A 22905-nucleotide genomic window follows, 5' to 3' on the forward strand; every position below is an offset into this window, starting at 1 on the left:
TAACGAAAAGACGACATGTATGAGATAAGTGTTATATTTAAAATCAATTTTAGGATGTCAGATGTCGCGCGGTCTTTAAATGCCCGAATCTGATGGTGTTGATGTTTTAAGACGGCCTGGGTGACTTAGAGAATTATATATTTTTAAAACAATACCTGACAAAACTTCCAAAACTTAACCCAGCCTTATCAGAGGCAGCACTAAAATTTATATTTTTGAACTGTTTTCAGGTAAAAGTTAATTACCGTGTACTAAGTTTTGTAGTTTTTCGGAGTTGCAAAAAGTTAAAGGCAGCTCCAAAAAGTAATTAAAAAATGACTTTTCTGAAATAAGTGTATTTATTTAATATCCTTTTTAAGAAGTCAACTACAGAATTTGGTAATTATATCATTTGGCTACGTTGCCTTAGAAAGCTTATTACGGCCTTGAACGGCGCCCTACAAGTTTTTTAAGTTTTCTGCGCACCGTAAAAGTCTTAAGTTTTCAAAGTATCGTCAAGGATGATCAACCTGGGATTCTGTAGATTCCATTTGAAGCTGACGTTGTATAGACGTGGTATAGAAAGTGCTTTCTCGACATAGCAATCTAACCGATTTTTTTCGACATAGCAATCAAACTAATTTTTTTCGACATAGGAATCTAACCAATTTTTTTCGACATAGCAATCTAACCATTTTTTTGACATAGCAATCAAACCAATTTTTTTCGACATAGCAATCTAACCAATTTTTTTTCGACATAGCAATCAAACCCAACGACGTGTATTTTCAAACCTAACTTTCTTGGGTTAAGCCATCTATCTCTCCGACCCTTCGATGGTACAATCCCCTGGCTCAATTCAAACCCAGCAGCAGAGGCGTAACCTGAAAACTAACACCTAGCCTAGCTCAATATGATGACCAAAACTGCAACATGTTTTTAACCAAAATTGAAGAATTTAGGAAAAAGGGATTAAGTATTTAAGGAAAAAATTTAAGAATGCTTGGATAATTTGTCCATTTGAATGGGACATGAACAATTAATATTTCTAATAGTTTATGATTGTAACTTAGTTAGTAAAGTTACAAGCCTACGCTTCAGTCAACATCCTTTTTTGCTCTGAATTTTATGCAAAGTTTGTTAACATTATGAATTCGATGTTTTAGTGCAGATTAGGCTATTCTGAATAGCAGTTTTTTCTCTTTAAAAATGAATTTCAAATGTTTTGTTTACTCGTCACATGATAAAATAATTATTTTCAAGCAAGATTGTTAGGTCGCAAGATGATATTTAATATGGCCTCTTTTCTCAATGATATTCAGTTTTGACCTCGACGAGAGAGAACTGATTCAATATTAGACAATCAAACAAATTTTAACTGCGGCCATTACTCGAAATTATAAGCAACTTTTGAAGGTTTTAAGTTCAAATGTTTTTCAACTCTAATTCCTGACTCATTTTTTGAAAATCGAGAAAAACTTTTCAATTGTTTCCGACTTCCGCCTATACTTCGGGTTAAACGTATACCTCCGGCTTAATTATATCTTCGGCTTAACCTTATAAACTTCGACTTAAACTTATAACTCAATGCTCTTCAAATTTTACGCAACTAATAGCGCGTGTTATTTCTTACCCATTAATGTGCTATATTAGAATAACATAAATATATATTTATTGGGGTTCATTAGCAGCCCTTTTGGTTGGAAACAAAATAGGTCAAAAAATCTAAAGTCATCTAAAAAATTTGAGATGTTTCTAAATTTCGTTTATTACGAGATCGTAATGATCGCGGCAGCTTTTATAATGCAAGCCAAAAGTTTAACCGTCCAAGATCATAACGGCCAGCTGAACAACTTTAGAAACGCGTTAGAACCATCCAGAGCAAGATTATTTCAACAGAAAACAATTTCGGCTATTGTCGGAGGCTATAAAAGTCTGGAGAGGTCATTTTATGTGAGACTGTACATTTTAAATGACAAAGAGTCTGTATTCGACAAATGCGGTGGTGCAATTTGGGGTAGAAGCTGGATTTTAACAGCCGCTCAGTGTATCTACATGAAAAGACGTAAGTAATTTTACCCTAATTACCCTGGTTGAGATCCAGACCCAAATTGACCTATGATCAGACCCACTCGAACGCACACCCATGTGTACCCAGACTGAAATTACAGGGTCTGGACAGCGGCTCTAGCACACAATAGTCTGGACCATGGTAGTCTGGGCCAGAATAATAACTCAACTGTCTAACAACAGCACATTTTTGACGCACAAATATTTTAACTTAAATAAAATTATTTTTTGATCTGTTTTTGATATCCCAGGTTGAGGTCCAGACCCAAATTTTCGTCTGATCAGACTTTCCAGACCGAAACTATCTCTGATAAGACTTTCCAGACGGAAATTCACCCTGATCAGACTTTCCGGACCTAAAGTACCTCTGATCAGACTTTCCAGACACAAAAGGTCTCTGATCAGACTTTTCAGACCGAAGGTGCTCTGATCAGACCATCACCAGACTCAAATTAAGACCATTGGCTAGACCTTAATCAGACTATGATCAGACTCAAGTGCGCTCGAAGACGTTATGATCAGACCCAGTTGCGCTCGAAGCATTTATGATCAGACTCAATTGCGCTTGCAGCCATTTATGATCCGACTGAAGTGCACTCGAAACCAGTTCTGATCAGACTCAATTGCGCTCGAAATAGTCTGGTCAGAGAAAAATTTTACCTATGAAAAAATCTCCTAGTTTTGCTATAATATATTCTTTTCATAAAAACTAATGTTTGCAGTATTTAATTCATCTAAGGAAAAATCAATTGTAAAAGTATTGCTAAAGGAAAAGAGACCCAACTGTTGAGAACAAATTTTATTTAGTGTACAGTTTAGTGTATATTTCTGACTCAATGGATGAGTTTAGACAGCTTTCCATATGAAACATCGTGGTCTGCAGTTGATCAAAGTTTCATCTGAAGGGGACTGGCCTCTGCTATCAGATGGACTCCTTCTTTCTGATCAGAGCTATCGGACTTATGATGGGTCTCTGATCAGAACGCAGAGCCAACATCTCTCAGTAAAAAAACAAAAAAAAACGAAAAAAATAATGCGCTCGAAATGGTCCCTGATCAGACCCAATTGCGTTCGAAAACATTTCTGATCAGACAAAAGTGCGCTCGAAGAGGTTATGATCAGACCCAATTGCGCTCGAAGTCGGCTCTGATCAGACCCAAGTGCGCTCGAATCCGCCTATGATCAGAATTTTCAGACCAAATCGACCTCTGATCAGATCATCTCCAGACCATCTTCCAGACTGTAGTGCGATCGAACTTCCTTCCAGACCCTGTAATTTATGTCTGGGAACACACGGGTATGCGCTCGACTGGGTCTGATCATAAACCAATTTGGGTCTGGACCTCAACCTGGGATTCGCGTGCAACAGACTGCTAGATGAATCAAGTGTCAATTGATTTTACGCTTGTTGCGGACACGAACTCTCCCAACATTTTTTGATGTCAAAAAGCCGTCACCCAAAATTTCTTTTTTTTCCTATAAACTTTTGGATTTATTTGTTTTGGCCCCTCCATCTATGTTTATACGCTCCGCAATTACAATTTATGTGTTGTTATTTAGCATGATACGATCGGTTCTACTTCTTTTCACCCCTGATCATTTAACCCCCTGTCATTTAACCCCGATTTATTCACCCCTCTATCATTTAACCCCTCTATCATTTCACCCCTCTATCATTTCATCCCGCCAATTAGCAGTCGACATTAAAGGCATGTTTTGTCATAAATAAGTGGATAAATTAATCCCACGTTCAGTTGTGATAGTTTCATATCAAGTCCCATGGCCCGCGAGGCATGGCCAAATGATTTGCTATTTGAATAATCCTGATTTTATAGAAAGATTAAAATCGGGGTGAAATGATAGAGGGGTTAAAAGATAGAGGGGTTAAATGATACAGGGGGTGAATAAATCGGGGTTAAATGATTGGAGGTTAAATGAATAGGGCTTAAAAAGCGGGACACCAAAATAGCATAGCCGTGATTTAGTGCTGATTCAGAAGGATTTCAGAACCAGTTGTGAAGTGATTTCTGAATTTCTCTGAATCAGAGCAAAATTCAGAGAGAATATTCTGTATTCTTCTGAATCAGAAGATAATTCAGAAAATGATTCACTGATTTAGCTCTAAATCAGACAAATTCAGTGCAAAATGTGACCTGAATTAGACTCTGACTCAGTACTGAATTCAACTTAGAGTTAGGTACCGGGATATGTTTAAGCCGAGAGGGTGTTTGTTGAAGTGGGCAGTTTTGCAGATGACGAGTTGGAAAGAATCACAGCCAATGCCTTTCAAGTCATCTGGCATCAGAGGTAAGTAACGTCACAATTATGCGAGATCCAAATCGGTCTGACCAGAGCTGCCTTCGGTTGCGCACCTCAGACTGGAAAACCATAATCAGTTAAATTCCTTTCCTAAAATCAGTCACTTGAAATCTCTAAACATTCTGACTAGCAATAATATGAAATTGTCTCATGACCACTATAATGACCAGGGAAATTAAAGACCTCTATAATTACATAATTCAAAAGTATAAGACACGAGTACAGAGAAAAAAGATATCTTTTCTGCAGGGAAGATATATTTTTCCTCCAAATTATCTTTTTCATATGCTTATCAATAATATATTTTCAGACGTAATTTGATCCGACCCACTTTAGGGGGTGGAAGAACTATATGCTCAACTGGTTTTTTTTATTCAGTCAATTTTCTCCAATGGATAAATTTGTATTAGTTAGTTGTGTATTTGTGAGTGCCCGAGTCGAAAACAGAAGTTAATCTTGTAAGATCTTGCAAGATTCTTGCAAAAAAAGTTAATCTTATAAGATCTTACAAGACAGAGTTATTCTTGCAAGATCTTGCAAGACAGAGTTAATCTTGTAATAATCTTGTAAGAATCTTGCAAGATTAAATTTTTTTGGAAGAATCGTGCCATTACGATAGAAAACAGCCAAAGCAAGCTAAATTGAGGAACTAAGCACAATTGAAAACACCATCCTGTAGAGAAGAAGTTCAAACCTTATTAAAAAAAAAACATTTGAGACAGCTGCTTTTCATAAATTCAGAATTAAAATCAACAATTCTGGTCGAAGTTAGATACTCCAAAAAGTTTCTCAACATACAAAAAAACACATTTGTTTATTCCTAAGCTTGATTTAACAGTTTGAAAGGTGGTTTTACTGGTTTACTGGCACAGAAACTCAGTTTTCGAGGAAAAAATTGTGGTAAGCGGTCTTATTTTCCAGATTGTCTTCGAACTAAATTCAGTAGACTCGATTAGATATTCAAAATGCTTCCTGTCAAAGTAGTATTAATTTCTTCAAAAATAAATAAGCTTTGCCAATTTTTTATGTCAACACAGAATCATTTCCTTTTGTTTCTTTTTTTATAACAGTGAAAAACTTGCTTTTTGTTTGGTTTTGGGGATTAAATAGTCATCAGTAATGTACACTGTAACAAAAGCAATCAATAGCAAGGCCTATTCGTTGTTTTATTGTCGAATTCAACACCCAGCTCAAATGCAATTTTGAATAAAAATCTTCAGTTTTTTTTAACAAAAAAAGAGATAATTTTTTGCTTGTTTCAAGACAGCCTGACTTCAGAATCAAGAACAAAAAGATCTATTCAGCAGAATTTGAGTAGTTTGGTTGTTTATATGGTTGTCCCATTTATACAATTTATTAATTTATGGACCATTGGTTCTGATTTCGAACGTTGTTCAGTTGGTAATATCCTGTTCAACGAATTTTGATATTTCCTGTGCAAAAAACTATAACACTCTAAACAGATAGCTTATTCAACTTCTCACTCTCTAGTTGTTACACTAGAGAGCCCTTGGTAACAAGAATTTGCATCAGATCAACAACTTCCACTTTTCAGCATTTTTACCCATTTCGGATATCGTTTTTTTCTTCTAATTTCTATTCAACTAAAATACACCTTTACCCACGGTTGGGAATACGTTTCCCAACCGTGCATAACGGTGTTGCGGCCGTGGTAGCTAATTGCTAAGCCGTGCTAACCAGAAAACAGCTTGATTCAACAGTTTGAAAATGGTTTCACTGGTTTATCAGCACAGAAACTCAGTTTTCGAGGAAAAAAATTGTGGTAAGCGGTCTTATTTTCAAAATTGTCTTCCAACTAAATTCAGTCGGTTGATTAGATATTCAAAATGTTTGCTGTCAAAATAGTATTTTTTTCTTCAAAAATAAATAAGCTTTGCCAATTTTTTATGTCAACACAGAATCAATTCCTTTTGTTTCTTGTTTTTATAACATTGAAAAACTTGCTTTCTGTTTGGTTTTGAGGAATAAACAGTCAGCAGTAATGTACACTGTAACAAAAGCAATCACTAGCAAGGCCTATTTGTTGTTTTCTTGTCGAATTCAACGCCTACTGTACGCTGGTTTTCAGCTCAAATGCAATTTTGAATAAAAATCTTCAATTTTTTTTTAACAAAAAAAGAGATAATTTTTTGGTTGTTTCAAGACAGCCTGACTTCAGAATCAAGAACAAAATGATCTATTCAGCAGAATTTGAGTAGTTTTGTTGTTTATATGGTTGTCCCATTTATACAATTTATTAATTTATGGACCATTGTTTCTGATTCCGAACGTTGTTCAGTTGGTAATATCCTGTTCAACGAATTTTGATATTTCCTGTGCAAAAAACTAAAACACTCTAAACAGATAGCTTATTCAACTTGTCACTCTCTAGTTGTTACACTGGAGAGACCTTGGTAACAAGAATTTGCATCAGATCAACAACATCCTCTTTTCAGCATATTTACCCACTTCGGATATCGTTTGCGATTTTTGGTCGCAAGAACTGCCTTTTATTTGATTTTAATGATAGTCCTTTTTAAAACTCTCCTTGATGTTAGGAATGAGAGGCCCTCTATATTTGTTTAATTTGAATTTTTGTTTAATATGTATATTGGTTTGAGCTTCAAGCATTTTTTAACTTCGATACACCAATTATCTGCTCAATATTGCAAACATTATCAGATTAGTGCTATGTTTGAAAATAGCGAACAAGTATGGCAACGCATATGTTTGTATTTGATGTATTCTTGATTTGAAGTTTGGTTGTCCTTATACTCCGTCTCATAAAAATGGAATGAAAAACAGTGACCGAAAACTTCCAAGTAAAAAGTAATTCTCCAAAATGAAAATTTGTAAAACCTATAACATTAAAAAACTCAACTTTTAGCAAAACAATACGAGGAAACGAAAACCAACTGAGGTGCAAATATAACGTTTTGCTCCTCGAATGTCTCCTTGTGCAAAAACTTATGGGAATGTTTTGAGAATGAAGCGTGACGCGAAAAACATAGAGAATAAATTCAAATGCAGGTTTTTTTTTAACTGTTTTGGATTTTTCTATCAATCTCAAGAGTTGTTGCTGAGTGGTCTCTTTTGTCAACTGTTTTCCAATCTGTTTCGGATTTTTTCTGTTAGTTCCTCAAGTATAGTGGTCCTAGACCTAGGTGCAGACTCATGAAAAGACTTTAAAGGCCTGGTGGTGGGGCCAAAATTGACAATAATTACACGGTCCAGTAACAACTTAAATTCTGCTAAGGTCTTTATGTGAATCCAGCTAAAGTCTTTTTATGACCAACTAGAGTCAAGCAAGTTCCTTTCAAGAGTCTACCATTAGTCGTTTCATATCCAACCAAGTCGAGCTAAGGTCTTTTCTTGTGTCCACCAATAGTCTTTTCATAAGTCAGCTTTATTGAGAATTCAGATTTTTTTTCTGTTTCTGTACATACAGATGACGCACCAGAGCAAGACTAAACAACTTAGCACCAGAGCAGTCCAACTTGTAAAACAGTTGCGAAACTGCAAAATGACTTGAGAATAAAAAGACTTAAAAATATACAAACAACTTAGTGGTGATTTACAAAATTGGAGCAAAACAACATTTTTTGTGCCTCTTAAACAGGAAGATTTCTTTAAATCTCTTTTCTCTCTTTTAATATCATATATGGAAATTTCACCAAGAAATAAAAGAATTTTATAATGTTTAGCGTAGCAAGGGCAACTCGCGTAATTTTGATTATCGCTGCAGCCCCGAGAAGTTACAAACAAAAAAAGACGCTATTACGAACCAGTAGGGGCATTTTATAATGTTTATTTCGATTGCACTGCGCTCAAAAAACCCTGTTAGCTTGGTTTTTTCGAACAAATTTATCAAAAACAACAGACAGTTATTTAATTATCTATGAGATTTCACGCAATTGCATGAACATCATGCACTTAGAAAACCCTCTAATCAGTTGACTTTTTCAAGTAGGGTCTGATCTTTACTGTAGTTAACCAAGCTGCAAACGAAATACAAACCACTTACTACGTCACTAGAAGGTCCCTTCGATACCAGCCGAATGACGTTAAGTAGCAGCACTGAGCGTTGTAAGGGGAAAGGCATTTGAAAAGAGCTGAGAAAAAATCAGGTTAGATCAGTATGTTAAAGTTGAGATATCGTTTTTATTGGCAAAATAGTTATCTCATCTCTGTTCTTATCATGAATAACCTTTATCTCGTTTCACTAAATTTTTTGCACTTTTTAATACAATCATGAACGAATTATAAAAAAATGGCTTTCGAATTCTAAGACCTGTTTTAGAGTGCTTAGGGCAGTCTTTTTGTTGGTTACTTTTAGCAGTCGCGATTTCCTTCTGTCTGAGTATCTTTTGCTTCATTTTTTGTTATTGGTCCATCAAAAATACTGATTTGGCATTTTTGCTCTTAAAATTTTGAATAATTTATTTAATATCCAGAAAAAAAGTATTTTTTCAAGTTATTCCTCTCTTAGTACTGAGGTAGTGGACTCCAATTTAGTTTTCCTGAAGATCATCCTCTTTGTTTTATTTTTAATAGTACATGTCTAAAAGTGTATTTTTCATGCTGCTTCCTTATAATACGATGCTGTAATTTAAAACTAGTTGGATATAAACTCTCTATAATTTGAGAAGTTCTTTGGTGGTTAGTAAAGATTTGAGACAGGAGAATTTTGAGAATTTTGCTTTGGACGTTATATGCTTGTTGCAATTGAAATTTTAATCTACTTGAACAACAAGATATTTACACTTCTTCTTTTGAGGCTTTTGAGTAATTATGCTGCACTTATTTGATAACTGAAGCTAAGATAATTTTCCTCTAGCGTTACGTTTTAATATGTGTGTTTTATCGCAATTGAATTTCACTGAACTGTCAACAAAGTACTTCCCAATTGAATCAATGGAGGTATCCAAGCTATCAATATTTGTATTTGGATTTCTTTTCAAAAAGGTGTTATGAGCGTACAAAGTTGCAGTTGTGTCATCACCAAATTCTCTAATATCGTTAATGTAACAACCTTAAAAAAATTGGACCAACAGTAAACCCTTAAAACTGCATTCTACTTAAAGAATACAGGAACAATGAATGGCACACTTTACACGTGGCACATTTTTAGTGAACATTGAGCGTCATCTTTAAAATTGATAAAAGCAATTTGAAAGTACTTTTCAAACAGTTGAAAGTATTTTTCTACAAGTCATGATTACCACTTTATATAGAATGGTGAGATGAGTTCTCTGGTATTGCAGTAATCTGTTTCAAATCTATTTGATCAGTGTTGCGGTCAGTAATTGGAAATTTGATTCTTTGAAGTCTAATTTCAGAGGAAGTGTACACAATATCTATCTTTGTTTTTGATTTGACTGTCCTCGTAGTGTAGTCATCACATGACGTTTGTATCAGCAATAGGAACTAAAACTATTTATGCTAAGGTCAATATATATAGGTTCCCACAGCGAAATTGTTCAACTTGTGTGTTTATTCAATATTTGCGAGATAGTAGTCCTTAAACGCTCTAGATATTTGGGCTATAGTTATTTTCAAAGTTTTCTCTTTTGTCAGTTTCAACTGTTAAATTTTGGCAGTTTTTGCTGCTGAACGTTTGAACTAGTTTTGTTTGTTCTCCATTTCACTTGACAAAACCAACCCCTACTCCCTTTGAGCTTTCCCAATTTCCAGTTATATTCTGGAATCTGTCAATTAATAAACATTCTGTATCATAGTTTTTTGCAGCAATGGTTCATAAAAGCTTAACACCAGTGGTAACGTGTTCTGCTGCTTTGAAAAATAAACTATCTCAGTTTTTCAATACTGATTTATTGTTTTGGGGTAAAATATTGCTAATATATTGCTTAACCGGGTTCCCTCGTGTCAGTTATTAAAATCAGAAATTTAATGGTTGATATTTTAGACGTAATTGTTGACGTTTCACTTTTAAGACAAGATAAACTGACACAAATGTGATTGAATTTTCAATCCACTATATAGCGCACTCTCTGAAAAAACTAAATCGTGAACCTTTATTCAAAAATTTTTTCCTATTCCTACTCCTTCCATTATTTCCAATCGAATTAGCTAAGGTTCTGGCTGTTAAGTCAAGTGTCCATCTATAACCGTCACGACTGCATAATTGAAATTTTTATTAAAATTTTGCATATTTTTATGAGATATATCCTAAGGCAGAAAAAAAATCAAATTTCCGCTCAAGTTTTTCAAATACAAGCTTTAGATGCGCTGAAACGTGAGTGTGTTGAATTTTTACAAATTCCGCGCATTCTCAATGCAGATAATTAGTAGATTTCATATGCATATAATGCATATAATACCTAGATTTCAGCTGAATCATAAATTACACAAATTGCTACATAATATCAACGCTTTTCGGTGCGTTTCCAAATTTTTAATTTCTTATTGTTGAAGCCAAATTAATTGTTAAAAATCTTTAGCGCAAGAGAACACCCTAAGAAGCGAAGATAATTTTCATTAAAAAACTTAACTCAATTCAACTTTTAACGTAAATCTGCGTTTCCCCGGTCCAAAAAAGCTTTAACGGGAAAAACTAAAGACACAAATACGTTAAACAATACCTAAAATTTTGCTATAACTTTCCTTAACATTACCTTAATTTTTTACCTTAACGGTAAAGGTAAAGTTACCTTAAATTTGTCTTAACCACGATCAAATTTTTACCCTAAAAGTAAGGCAAGTTAGTGTAAAGTAATTAGAGTAAGTTATGGCAAAGTTAAGGAAAATCTACTAATAACTTTAGGGTAACTAAATGAGGTATTATTCAGTCTTGTTAGAGTAAATTTAAGATCTTTGTTTATAGTAGTGAGGCCTAAACTTAACAGGTAAAATTCAGTTAAATTGGCGGTAAATGATGCCGCGAGTTAAGGCGAGTAAAGGTATTTTCAGGTAAAGTACATTTAGAGCAAATCAATTTTAATTGGTTAAGGGGTAAATTATTTCAGTTGAAATGACCTTCAAAAAAGCAAAAGCTAAGTTGAAAGCCAACATGTTGGAAATATGATCTCCAGTTAACCCATGTACCGAATATTATGAAAACCGTTTCTTGTATACAATGGTCTTTAAATGAATCTCAGCTCAGTAAGCACATAGTACGCATCTTATACAAGACTGTCTATCGACTACGGTCCCAAACTATTGGAGAACACTAATAGGATAGAGATTCGGGTCGAGATTTGGCGGCGAATTATTGTAAGAAATGCGGTGAATGCGATGAATCGCGGTGAAGCATTTATTTTCAGCGCGTTCTATGGGTATTCTTACAAAAAGGAAACCTCCGAACACACGTTCTAACCACTCACCTCCTGCATGTCTTCAACTTCTTATTCCACTGTCACTTTATTCTATGATATTGTTTGTGAATTTAAATCAGTTCATTAAACGTTGGAAAACAAATGCGGTGAATTTTTGTAAGAAATGCGGTGAATAGCGTGGTGAATCATTTTTTGCACCCCCTACACCGCAATCACCGCATTTATTACAAAAATTCACAGCATTCACCAAATTTCTTACAAAAATTCACCCAAAAACCTCTGACCGGGGAAAAAGTCAGCACTCATCACCTATTTCAAGCGCATTATTATGCAAAATTTTTGAGGAGAATTATTTGATCCTCCAGCGCATTTCATTTCCTTTCTTGCTTAATTTTAGGAAATTTCGTCGACCTGGTTTCACTCTTTAGCCTACCAGCCTCTTTCTTGAGTCCATTGGTAACTTAATACGTCCAAAATCAGTAGTTTAATTTTCATTTACTTATTTTATATGCTTCAGAGCTCGGATTAATTCATCTCGATTTGACATTGGACTTGTACAGCTGAAGATACCTCTGAAAAGACTACATTATGATGCCGGAATTAGGGTTTGTAACCCAAATCTGGAACCTTGCAGACTTCTCGGATCATGTGGAATGGGTTCTATAGCATCCTTTCAAATGATTGAGCCCAGAAAATTACGAGAGTTTCTGTTACAGCAAAAGAGTTCCGGCATTTTCAGTGGATGTCCTCTGGATCAAATCTGTGCAAAATCTGTGGTCAAATATTCAAATAACTGCAAAGGTTAAGCAGACTATGTTTTTTTGAACGCACGACTCCCCCCTCGTGCGTTCATCTTCGGTCTGGACATACTTGCTTCCGTCTGGGACCTCAACCTGGCTTACCTATTACCCACTTACGTGATTACGCTCTGAGGGTTACTTGTTTCATATCAAACAAAGATTATGGGTCAAGTACCGATGACAAAAATTAGCCCCTTATCTCCTATTTGTGTGTGTGGGAGGGGGGTCGGGGTTGTATAAATAATAGGGCAAAGTTTGGCTCGGGATTGCACTCTTGCTCACTTGCTTGAGATCCCAAGTTATGGGTCAAATCGCGATGACATTAATAATCCACACTTGAAAAGAACAATCTAGCCCGGGTTGAAATTAATCATCCCATTTTTACCCATCTCAAACCGCCCCTCATCCCACCCCCTCCCCCGCCAAAAAAAAGAATAAATAGATAATTTTAATTGCATTAATAGAAAAAATCTTAGTTGAAAAATTAAAGGAAATTGCTTTTTTTGTTATTTGCGCGAAGCAAGGATTCATTAAACAGTTGTTGTTCCCAACTAATATATCAGATTGTGGATTCAATTCTGGATATTGTGAGTAATAGGGTTGAGCGGAAGGAAGCTTTTGGGGCTAGGGGGACATCGTGCGGGGGTAAAAATGGGCGTAAAATTATCTGATATTTTGATAAAAGAGTTTGCATAAATAAAGTTTAAATGACTGTGAGAGTGGGGATTAATTTAGGATAATAGAAGAGTCCCGGGTCAACGATCATACAGCTTTCTTTGATTTCGTGCTAGGTCATATATGATTTGTATAAATTCTTGGTAGTCATACAAGGACCATATATGACTTCTTAGAAATCATACAGGGATCATAAAAAAAATTTCAAAGACTAAAAACTGCATAATTTTGATTTCCAATTGAAGTTGAAAAAATGTCTTGAAAATCAAACAAGGTCATATAGGACAAATAAAACATTGACTGGTGCCACAAATTCTCGTATAATGTAGTCAGATGACTTATTAAATTATTATATCTTAATTGCAAACCACATCTGATTCTCTGTGTGCGGTAAAGGAATAACTTTGTGGTTTAAACATATTCAGAAAACAAATTTGAGGAGATATGCAATTTTTTTACGTAATTTGCAAAAAAAATAGCATTTATAAGTAAAAACTGGCTTCAGAGTATATCAAAAATTTTGTTATCTATTTGGACTTACTCTTTTATTTTGTGCCCAACTTTGCAAATGATACTGTACGTTAGGCTGTTTTGGCCGATCACAATGTGATGCGGGGTCATCATATGGGGGATGCCCTACCGAATAAAAACAAAAAAACACATATAGTGTAAAAGATTTTCGAAAAATAGATGTATGATTCTTGGTATTCGTTCTAGGATCATATGTGATTTCTTGGTAATCATACCAGGATCATATATGATTTCTTTGTTTTCATACTAGGATTGTACTAAGAAATCAGGTATGGACTGTATGAAATCATATATGATCCTTGTATGAAATCAAAGAAACTTCAACCCGGGGTGTTAAGTTACACAGTCTGAGGGATCAGACCGAATTGCGACATGTCCAGACAAAAATGAGCGCACGAGGGGGCGTCGTGCGTTCAAAATTACGCGTTCTGGAAAAAAGGTGAATGCATGAGGTCTGGATATGGGTGATTTCGAACGAACGAAAGTCTGAACATAATGACATTGAGCGCACGAAAATTTTTGAAAGCAAACAGAAATGCCAAACACTGATGTGTTCATGTTTGACTGAGCACTCTCACTAAAATACGCACTCAAGTAAAAGCGTTCTATGAAGAAAACCTCAACTCATCTGAGTTCAAAAACTGCAAAACCTCGAACGCAGTATGAGTTTCATCCAAATTTTTGCTTTGTTTCGGACAATTTCACGCCTAAAATTAAAAACAATTTTGACGATAGAAAACGTTTTATTAATTTCAAATGAACCTGCCAGCTAGGGAGGGAGAATTCATCACAACCATCACCATAGGATATCTATATTTAAAGCGAACTAAATATAAAAGAATAGCAATAAGAATGGAGACAGATATTGACGTAAAAAAAAATCAGCACATACGCACTTTTGAAAGCACAGAGAACATATGGAATATTTGAAGGCACAAACGTCTGGACCTAGGTGTTGTTGAACGCAAAACAGTCTGAAATGAATGCAAAACTTTTCAATTTTTGAGAGTACGAAATTTGATTTGGAGGGCACGGAAGTCTGTTCATAGGCAATACTGAACACTGAATACTGGACTGAGGTATTTTCATCTGGGAAGGTCAGGACATAGACATAATGTGTCTTGGACTGTCTGGACGTAGGGATTTTTAATCTTGTAGAGTTGTAGTAGGGTTTTCATGGAAGCGCCCTATTTGTCAGTTTCTCTTATGTTTTACGCACTGGCGAGTTTATTTCTTGTATAGTTTAATAGGTTCCGTCTCTTTTAATTCAATCAGGGTTGCTATAAAAAGTATAAAGATTATAATAAAAACAGTTTACAAGTTTTTTATTGAAGGTCAACAAACAAAAAACGTTTTTTGTCCTTTTTTTATCTAAGATTGGTTAATTACAGTACAGGGTTATTATTAAAAATTTTATAGTTTTTGTTGTTTTAAAATTGCAAATGATATTGATCGCAACTTAGATTTACTTTTTGAGGTGTAAAAATGTACAACATTTGAGGTCAGTCGCTGGGGCGTACAATATAACGCAAAAAAACTCAATCCGGCAACAGCAGCTTTGTAGCGAAAAGGAGAAAACCTACAACTAGAAAATTTACATTGTGGAGAACAGGTTGACTGCAAATTCAAAAACGAAACAGCTGTACGTAAAAAGCAACTTGATGTTGTTTAAAGTGTAAAGAAATTTTTATGAAAATATTTTGGGGGAATCTTTAAATTAAGCTTGCATAATTCCCATGAGTTTTCATTTGAAATTTTGACGTGATTGCAACTTTTGTCTAATCACGATTGTGCCGAATATACCTTCACCAATTTCTTTTTATTTCTAGTATCTTGCTAATCGTGACGGGGCTCTAAAATTTGAACTGTAACTTTGCCTCGCACCTTATCTTGAACTGTTACGTTTGTATAAACTTTAACAGACACAAACATGCACAAACATATACACACAACCACGTACATACGCACACTCTCCCACACACACACACACACACACACACACACACACACACACGCAAACACACACACACAATCATGCGCACAAACATTAACACTCACACACACACATACACACACGCAAACACACACACACGCACGCACAATCATACGCACAAACGTAGACACTCACACACACACACACTCTCCCACACACACACACACACACACACACACACACACACACGCAAACACACACACACACAATCATACGCACAAACATAAACACTCACACACCGATACACACACGCAAAAACACACACACACACACGCACGCACAATCATACGCACAAACGTAAACACTCTCTCTCTCTCACACACACACAAACAATAGGGCTCTGATCACTGAGCTGGGAGGGGGGGGGGGTTGGATGGGGGGTTTGCTATTAAAGGCATGATTTTGCTTGGAAGGCTCTGTACTAATTCATAGTCTTGGATCTTATTATACTACACGGACTTGAGTCTATGAGCCTTTCAGCGCTGAACCAGCACATTCCAAGTGTAAAAACTTAATTCAGTTCTTAAACATTGCATCTCTAGAATATTTTAAGTTTCCTTCAGTGCAGTTCTTCTTTATTATGATTATAGTGAGGTCGTGGAGTTTCCCCAGGCTAAACTTATCCTGTACAGTCTGAAAGTTACTCATACCCCAAAAATTAACTCTGAGCAAATTAACATCATACTTTTGTAGCTCATAATGGTAATATCTATAGTAGTAGTATACACAATGTTTATATATAAGCTAGTTTGTAGGCAAATACCATGAAACCCATTTAGCCTAGTGGTTACGACTTGCTACGCAAATTAAATGTTATAAGTACTCACGCGGCAGTTCGAATTGCATAGAAATCAAACCTTATTAGAGGGAGTTAAGCTGAGCATAGTGTTTTCCGTGCAATGAATTGTACTCAAAAAATCAAGACTGACACGTGTAAATTGGGAAGTGTACTGGCCATCCTAACAGAGTACTGGCCATCCTAAAAAACAGAATGTCTCTATACTGGTTCAGCGCTGATTTACTCTGCCACCAACATCCAGGTAGTACTAATAAATGCGGTCTGTCGCAACCTCCAAATTTCTACCCTAAATTTGGTGTGGTACAAATGACTGAAATTAGACGAGACAGACAAACCTACCCGGGTTGAGGTGTCACCGCCAATCAACAAAAATTTATGTAAGATAAGCGGCCAATAGGGAAATATTTATAAGATAAGCGGTGAATACGGTGAAGTTACATAAATCAGGCGGTGAATGCGGCGAAAAAACTTTTATCGACTGGTAGCGCTGAAAATACATAATTTCAGCGCTGAAATTAGTGGTGAAATAAAATAACATCAGTGCTTTGAACAAAAGTGTCCAAAATATGTAATATAAGCAGTGAATGCAATAAAATTACATAAATTCACCGCTTAACTTAGTGGTGAACTCACATAATTTCACCGCTTAGAAAAACGTGTTAAAATTGTGAGAACAGCAGTGAATGCGGTGCATATACATAATTTCACCGCTTAAATTGGTGGTGAAATTACATGAACTCAACGCTTAGAAAAAAATGTTTAAAATGTGTGAGATCAGCAGTGAATGCGATGAAACTACACAAAGTCACAGCTTAACTTCACAGCACAACAAAGAGAAAACATTTATTAAAAGTTGCACGGAAAATTTACCCACGAATAATCATACATCTTTTTGAAACTTTTTATGCGGTGAACTTATATAATTTCACCACTAGAGTAAACGGCGAGTTTACAAAAAATCACACTTCACCGCTAAAACTTTATGATTTCACCGCGAATCTTACAAAAAGTCAACGCGTATATTTTACAAAAAGTAGAGTGAATTTGATTTAAATTTAAAACAATTATGCGAAATTTTAGTAAGAAGTGGCACAGTGGAAGAAGAAGTGGCTGACATTAAGGAGGTGAGAGGTTCTAATCTGTGCAAGGACGGTAACGTGTAGTAAAAGGTGCAATGTGGTGAATTTTTGTAATTTGACCGCTTACTCCAGCGGTTAACTTACATAATTTTACCGCATTCACCGAATTTCACCCCGAAATAATGCACAAAATTTGCCGTGAAATAACCAACTTTTCACCGCTTATCTTACATTTTTACCAATTTTTACCAATTTCCTACCACCTATATTATTTCACATATGACACAAAGTTATGGCACAAAGTTTAATATTTTTCCAGGTGACGCTGGCAACCCCCTTTATGTGTTTTACGAAGGAACAAGAATTCCCATGTGTCTGGCTGGAGTGGCCAGCTACACTGGAATGAATGTAGAGGAAAGGGATTCCTGCACTGGAGATAACCACTTTGTGAATGTCCCCTTTTTCATTGACTGGATAAACACCAACGTCAAAAAACACTCGAGGAAGAAAAGAAGTTGATATTTTGAGCTCTCGGTTTCCAGCGCCAAACTTCAATTGTAAATCGGTATTCGACCATTAAAAAGCTTGATATGTAATACACTTTACTTCCCGGGTTGAGGTTTTGTCAAAAAGTAATGTAAGATTAGCGGTGAATAGCGGTGAAAAAAAACTTTTTTCACCCCAAAGCGCCCGCATCTTTTAGCGTTGTATGTGGTGAAAGCGGTGAAATTTTGTAAGATTTGCGGTTATCAGGTGTGAAATTTTTTTTCCACCGCAGTCACCGGATTTCTTGCACAAAAGAAACTGCCACTTTCTTCTATGACATTTCCTGTGAATATAAGACAAAAGCGTTGAAATTAGCTGTGAATATTTGTAGGGTTTAGTGTTTTAAGCGGTGAATTTTTTTTTCACCGCGTTCTGCTGGTAGCGGTGAAATTTTTTTTTCACCGCTTAGGCGGTGAAAATTTTTTTTTCAGCGCTTAAATATTTTTTTCACCGCATTCATGGCATTGAGCGCAAATCTTACATTTTCATTCAAATTCACCGAAAATCTTTTAGCGATTTTTAGCGGTGATACCTCGATCCGGGTTCTATTTCTCGCATGATAATTTCTACTTTCAAGTATAGAACAGAGCTATGAGGACCTCGCCATGCGCGGGATTGGTACCCGAACTCTTTCCCAAAGTGTGGGTTGAAATTAATCTTACCCCAAATCTGTCACGTAAAAAAGATGAGATTAAGCAGTCGACAATTCAGTATTGATTTGAAGTTGGAGTTCGTATGGGTTGTTTTTACATTCTTTTAAAATTGAGTTAAATTATCAAGAAACTTGTTATTGATCAATGAAAAATAAGGGTAAATATAGGCCCTTTACCTGTCTTATGGTGCCTCAGGAATAAAATAAGAACTTGCTATCATTAGGGTAATATGTTTACATTTACAATTTGGATTTAAACAGTGAAAAAATCGATGCAGTTTTTGAAAAACCGCCAAAGAGCGTTACCGGCTCGAGAAAAAATCTGGAAAATATGTAAGATAAGCGGTGAAAATTGGTTTTTTCACCGCAAATTTCGTACACAATTTTGCGGTGAAATGCGGTGATTGCGGTGAAATTATGTAAGTTCACCGCTAGAGTAAGCAGTGAACTTACAAAAGTTCACCACATTTCACCACTTACTACAAATTATCGTCCTTGCACGGATTCGAACTTCTCAAGCCCTGCATGTCAGGTACTTCTTCTACCACTGCGCCACTTCTCACGAAAATCTAGCATATTTGTTTCGAATTTAAAAATTCAATCTCCTTTATGTAAAACATACGCGTTGAACTTTTGTACGATAAGCGGTAAAATTACAAATTTTAGTGGTGAAATGTGGTGAACACGGTGAAATAATTTAAGTTCACCGCTTACTCTAGTGGTGAAATTACATAATTCACCGCTTTAAAAAGTTCCAAAAAGATGTATGATTATTCGTGGGTAAATTTTCCCTGCGTCTTTTAATAAATGTATCTGAACTTCGTTGAACAAAAGAAAATTCGAGGCGTTTTCTAAGCGGTGAATTTATGTTATTTTTCCATCAAGCTTAGCGGTGAAATTATGTATTTAAATTGCATTCACCGCTTATCTTACAAAATTTGGACCCAAAGCGGTGAATTTATGTAATATCACCGCTAAATTGAGTGGTGAAATTATATAATTTTACCGCTACCAGGCGAGAAAGGTTTTTTCACCGCATTCACCGCCTGATTTACGTAATTTCACTGCAAAATTTTTAGCATTCACCGCTTATCTTACATAATTTTGCGTTGAATAGCGGTAATAACTCGACCCGGGTTTATCAATCGTCATTCAACTGTATATATTCGTCACAAATCACGAAAAAGTAGATCAATGTCATCCTGTTTTGATAATGAATTTTCCGACAAACTGACAAATTAGCGGCAATATTAAAGAATTTTCGTTTTCTCCGTCACTTGTTGACCATTTTACATGAGCTCTTTTTATTTCAGCGATGAAAATTCTAGTCCTGTCTTCAGAATATGATAATATACCCAATTCTTCATTTGATTCTCCCTGAGACATATTTTCAGGGAGCAAGCTCTACTGGTATTAAGGCAACCGAAAATTGACGTCGTATATTTGAAGCGGAGAAAAAGCTGTCTGAAAAGAACCGTTAAACTATTTCATCCAGAAGATTTTCAAAATCTTAGTTGGTCCTTCCCGGGTTACCGATCAAACAACTTTCTTTGATTTCGTACAAGGTCTTGTATTATTCTTAGTAATCATACTTGGTCATATATGATTTGTGTGAATTGATTTGTAAGAAATCATACAGGAACCATACAAAAAATTTCAAAGCCTAAAAACTGCATAGTTTTCAATTTCTATTGAAATTTAAAAAGTTTGTTGGACAATACAAGGTCAAATATGACACATAAAACATTGACTGGTGCCACAATTTCTTGAATATTGTAGTCAGAGGACATATTAAACTATTTTATAGCATTTGAAATCCACATTTGATTCTTTGTGTGTGCCAAAAGAATATTTTGAATTTTAAACATACTAAGAAAACAAGTAATATATCAAAAGTAATAACATAACAAAAATTTAAATATTTCTCATAAAGGAGAATTTATAGATATAAAATGGTCTCAGAGAAATGACAATTTATTTCTGTTGCAATTACAGAACATAAATATAAAATTCAAGTTAATGTTGTTGGTTGAGAACATTTAGCTGAAAGAAAACGCTTCTATATGAAGTGAAAAAGATTCTCTTTTCAATCAAAAAACGGCAAAACATGATTTGATTGAAAAAACACATATCAAAGTATGAGAAATTTAGTAATTTTTTTCCTAAACAACTCATTTTAGTCAACAGTAAAAAAAGCTTTCTTCTAAAATTGACAAAAAAATGTTAAGTTTGTATCTACACCTAACCAAACTTAATGATTAGTGTGTTTAAGTTCTCAAAATACTTTTGTTGCAATTGCTTTTCCTAGAAAACATCTGTTTTGATTAAAATTATAGAGAAAAACTATTATTCTTATGGCAACAATTTATTTGATTTCTAGGCTCGGTCTTCCATTTTTCTGCCTTTAAGCGTATTTTTGAAGTTCTAAAAAGGAGAAACCATTCAACTGAATTATCTTACGGGGAACTGCTAAAATTTCTGCTACAAAACCAACTCAAAGAAACGATGTGAAATTAAAAAAAAAACGTAGTACATTAAACTCTGTTTTTTTAAACTTTTCAGCTGCTTTGTTCGCAATAAACAGAGTAGATCCATTTTCAATCTTCAATAGCACTTTTTGTACTGTTCTCAGAATTAACAGCGGCAGTTAAAAGATTGTCACTGTCTCTACCAAAAACTTAAGTGAAAAGCACACAAAAAATTGAGATCACCTCTATAGTTTTCAATTTGTTTGTTTATCCTCTCAATTCCACACGCCAAAACTCTTTTTTTTAAAACTGTTTATTTTTATTTCTGGTGCTTGTTGAGAAAACGAATCAAAATTGAAAAGAATTTCTTGTTTTATGTACAATGTCATTAAGTAAAATTCTCCTCATTGTTTCTTGTGAATTCTCACGGTAACTTTTATATGGTCTTAAATTTTTGATAATTTAAATTTATTTACATTTATTTAAATTTGGACCCGATTTATAACCTAATAATTCACAATTTTGACTGCTTCTTCAATCCTCAAATTAACGTTTCGTAGTTTTGTTTCAAATTGTGCTTTTTGTGTATTTAATTAATCAGGAATTTTTTAAAAGGAAGCACCAGAAAAAGAAAGACTAGCCTCTTCAGATCTATTTTCAGATCCCTTTTTATTGAATTTTGGCCATTGTTTCCAATTGGGCCGTAATTCGTTTTGGTCTCTGAAATTCAGAGTTTTAATTTTGATTTGATTTCACATCCCCCAGATTTTTTTTCAGTAAAAAAAACATATTATTTTATTACTTTTTCTTGTTTTCAGTACGAAAGTGTGGTCCGTTTTGTTTTTACGTTTATCGTTAATAATTTAAAAACCTCATGAAATTCTAAATTGTGTGTTCATCGTTTTTTTTCGGAAAGTTAATATGAGTTCTTTTTGGCAAATTGAAGAGTGAAGGGCAGGGTGAAAATTATGTAAAACGGTACGTTACCGGGCCTATTTATTTGTACTATGAGAAAAATGATGGTTTCTTTTCAATTTTTTTCTCAATAACGGACTTTTTTGTTGTTGTCAAAAAGTAAAATCGTAGTCATAGAATTCAAATTTGTGTAAATTGTTGTCATAGAATTTTAACTTATGACAAAGTTGTACTTCTACCATTTTTGTATGATTTCTAAACGTGTGAAATCGATGCTTCATAATATGAAAGCTCGAGGATTGAAACTTCTAGTCGACCCGGGCAACAGAAATAGCCAGCAGTGAAAATTGAAAACAAAGTATAAAGAAAAATTATATTCAGATTTAGAAGCGGTTCAAGAGGTTGTCATACAACAAGATAATTTGTATATAAATTCAAATAAGTAAAAAAAAGTTAAGCAGTATTTTCAATTGTTGACAGAGCTATCATTATTGTTAGCAGTCTATCCATTCAAGAAGCAGTTTTGTATGTTTGAGTATTTATACACATTCGCCGTAAACACAAGCATGCCAGCTTGGGTCGGGGCAATCTTTGTCCGAGTCACAGTGTCGTTTTACGGGCAACAAGGTATTGTCAAAGTCGGCGTATCGTCTCGACTCCATGTCGTGTTGGAAACGTCTGTATGGGTTGACTTCAGCTCGCCTGTTGTTGCGGTAGTCCGCGCTTACGAGGGCAACCAGCAAAGCCAAAAGAACTAGTTTTCGGAGCATTTTGATGGGTTTGA

General features: G+C 35.0%; 1 protein-coding gene across 1 annotated transcript; it reads left to right on the top strand.

Moving 5' to 3' along the window:
* The first annotated feature begins 1761 nt into the window (after nt 1–1761).
* On the top strand, nt 1762–18059 carry LOC142335843 (coagulation factor IX-like). Its single transcript, XM_075384171.1, has 4 exons — nt 1762–2044; nt 4266–4356; nt 12181–12464; nt 17860–18059. Exons 1-4 carry the CDS (start codon nt 1762–1764, stop codon nt 18057–18059), a joined length of 858 nt encoding a protein of 285 aa, XP_075240286.1.
* The last annotated feature ends 4846 nt before the right edge of the window (nt 18060–22905 follow it).

This window comes from Convolutriloba macropyga, chromosome 3 (genome assembly GCF_964194025.1).
Source record: "Convolutriloba macropyga chromosome 3, txConMacr16.3, whole genome shotgun sequence".
Classification (NCBI taxonomy): Eukaryota; Metazoa; Xenacoelomorpha; order Acoela; family Convolutidae; genus Convolutriloba; species Convolutriloba macropyga.

What these genes read in the sequence shown, in the direction of transcription:
- LOC142335843 (XM_075384171.1), top strand. Translation starts at nt 1,762, where the DNA reads ATGATCGCGGCAGCTTTTATAATGCAAGCCAAAAGTTTAACCGTCCAA. An exon ending in GTGTATCTACATGAAAAGAC is followed by an intron (nt 2,045 to 4,265) that starts GTAAGTAATTTT and finishes GATATGTTTAAG; the next exon opens with CCGAGAGGGTGTTTGTTGAA. An exon ending in CAAGTCATCTGGCATCAGAG is followed by an intron (nt 4,357 to 12,180) that starts GTAAGTAACGTC and finishes TATATGCTTCAG; the next exon opens with AGCTCGGATTAATTCATCTC.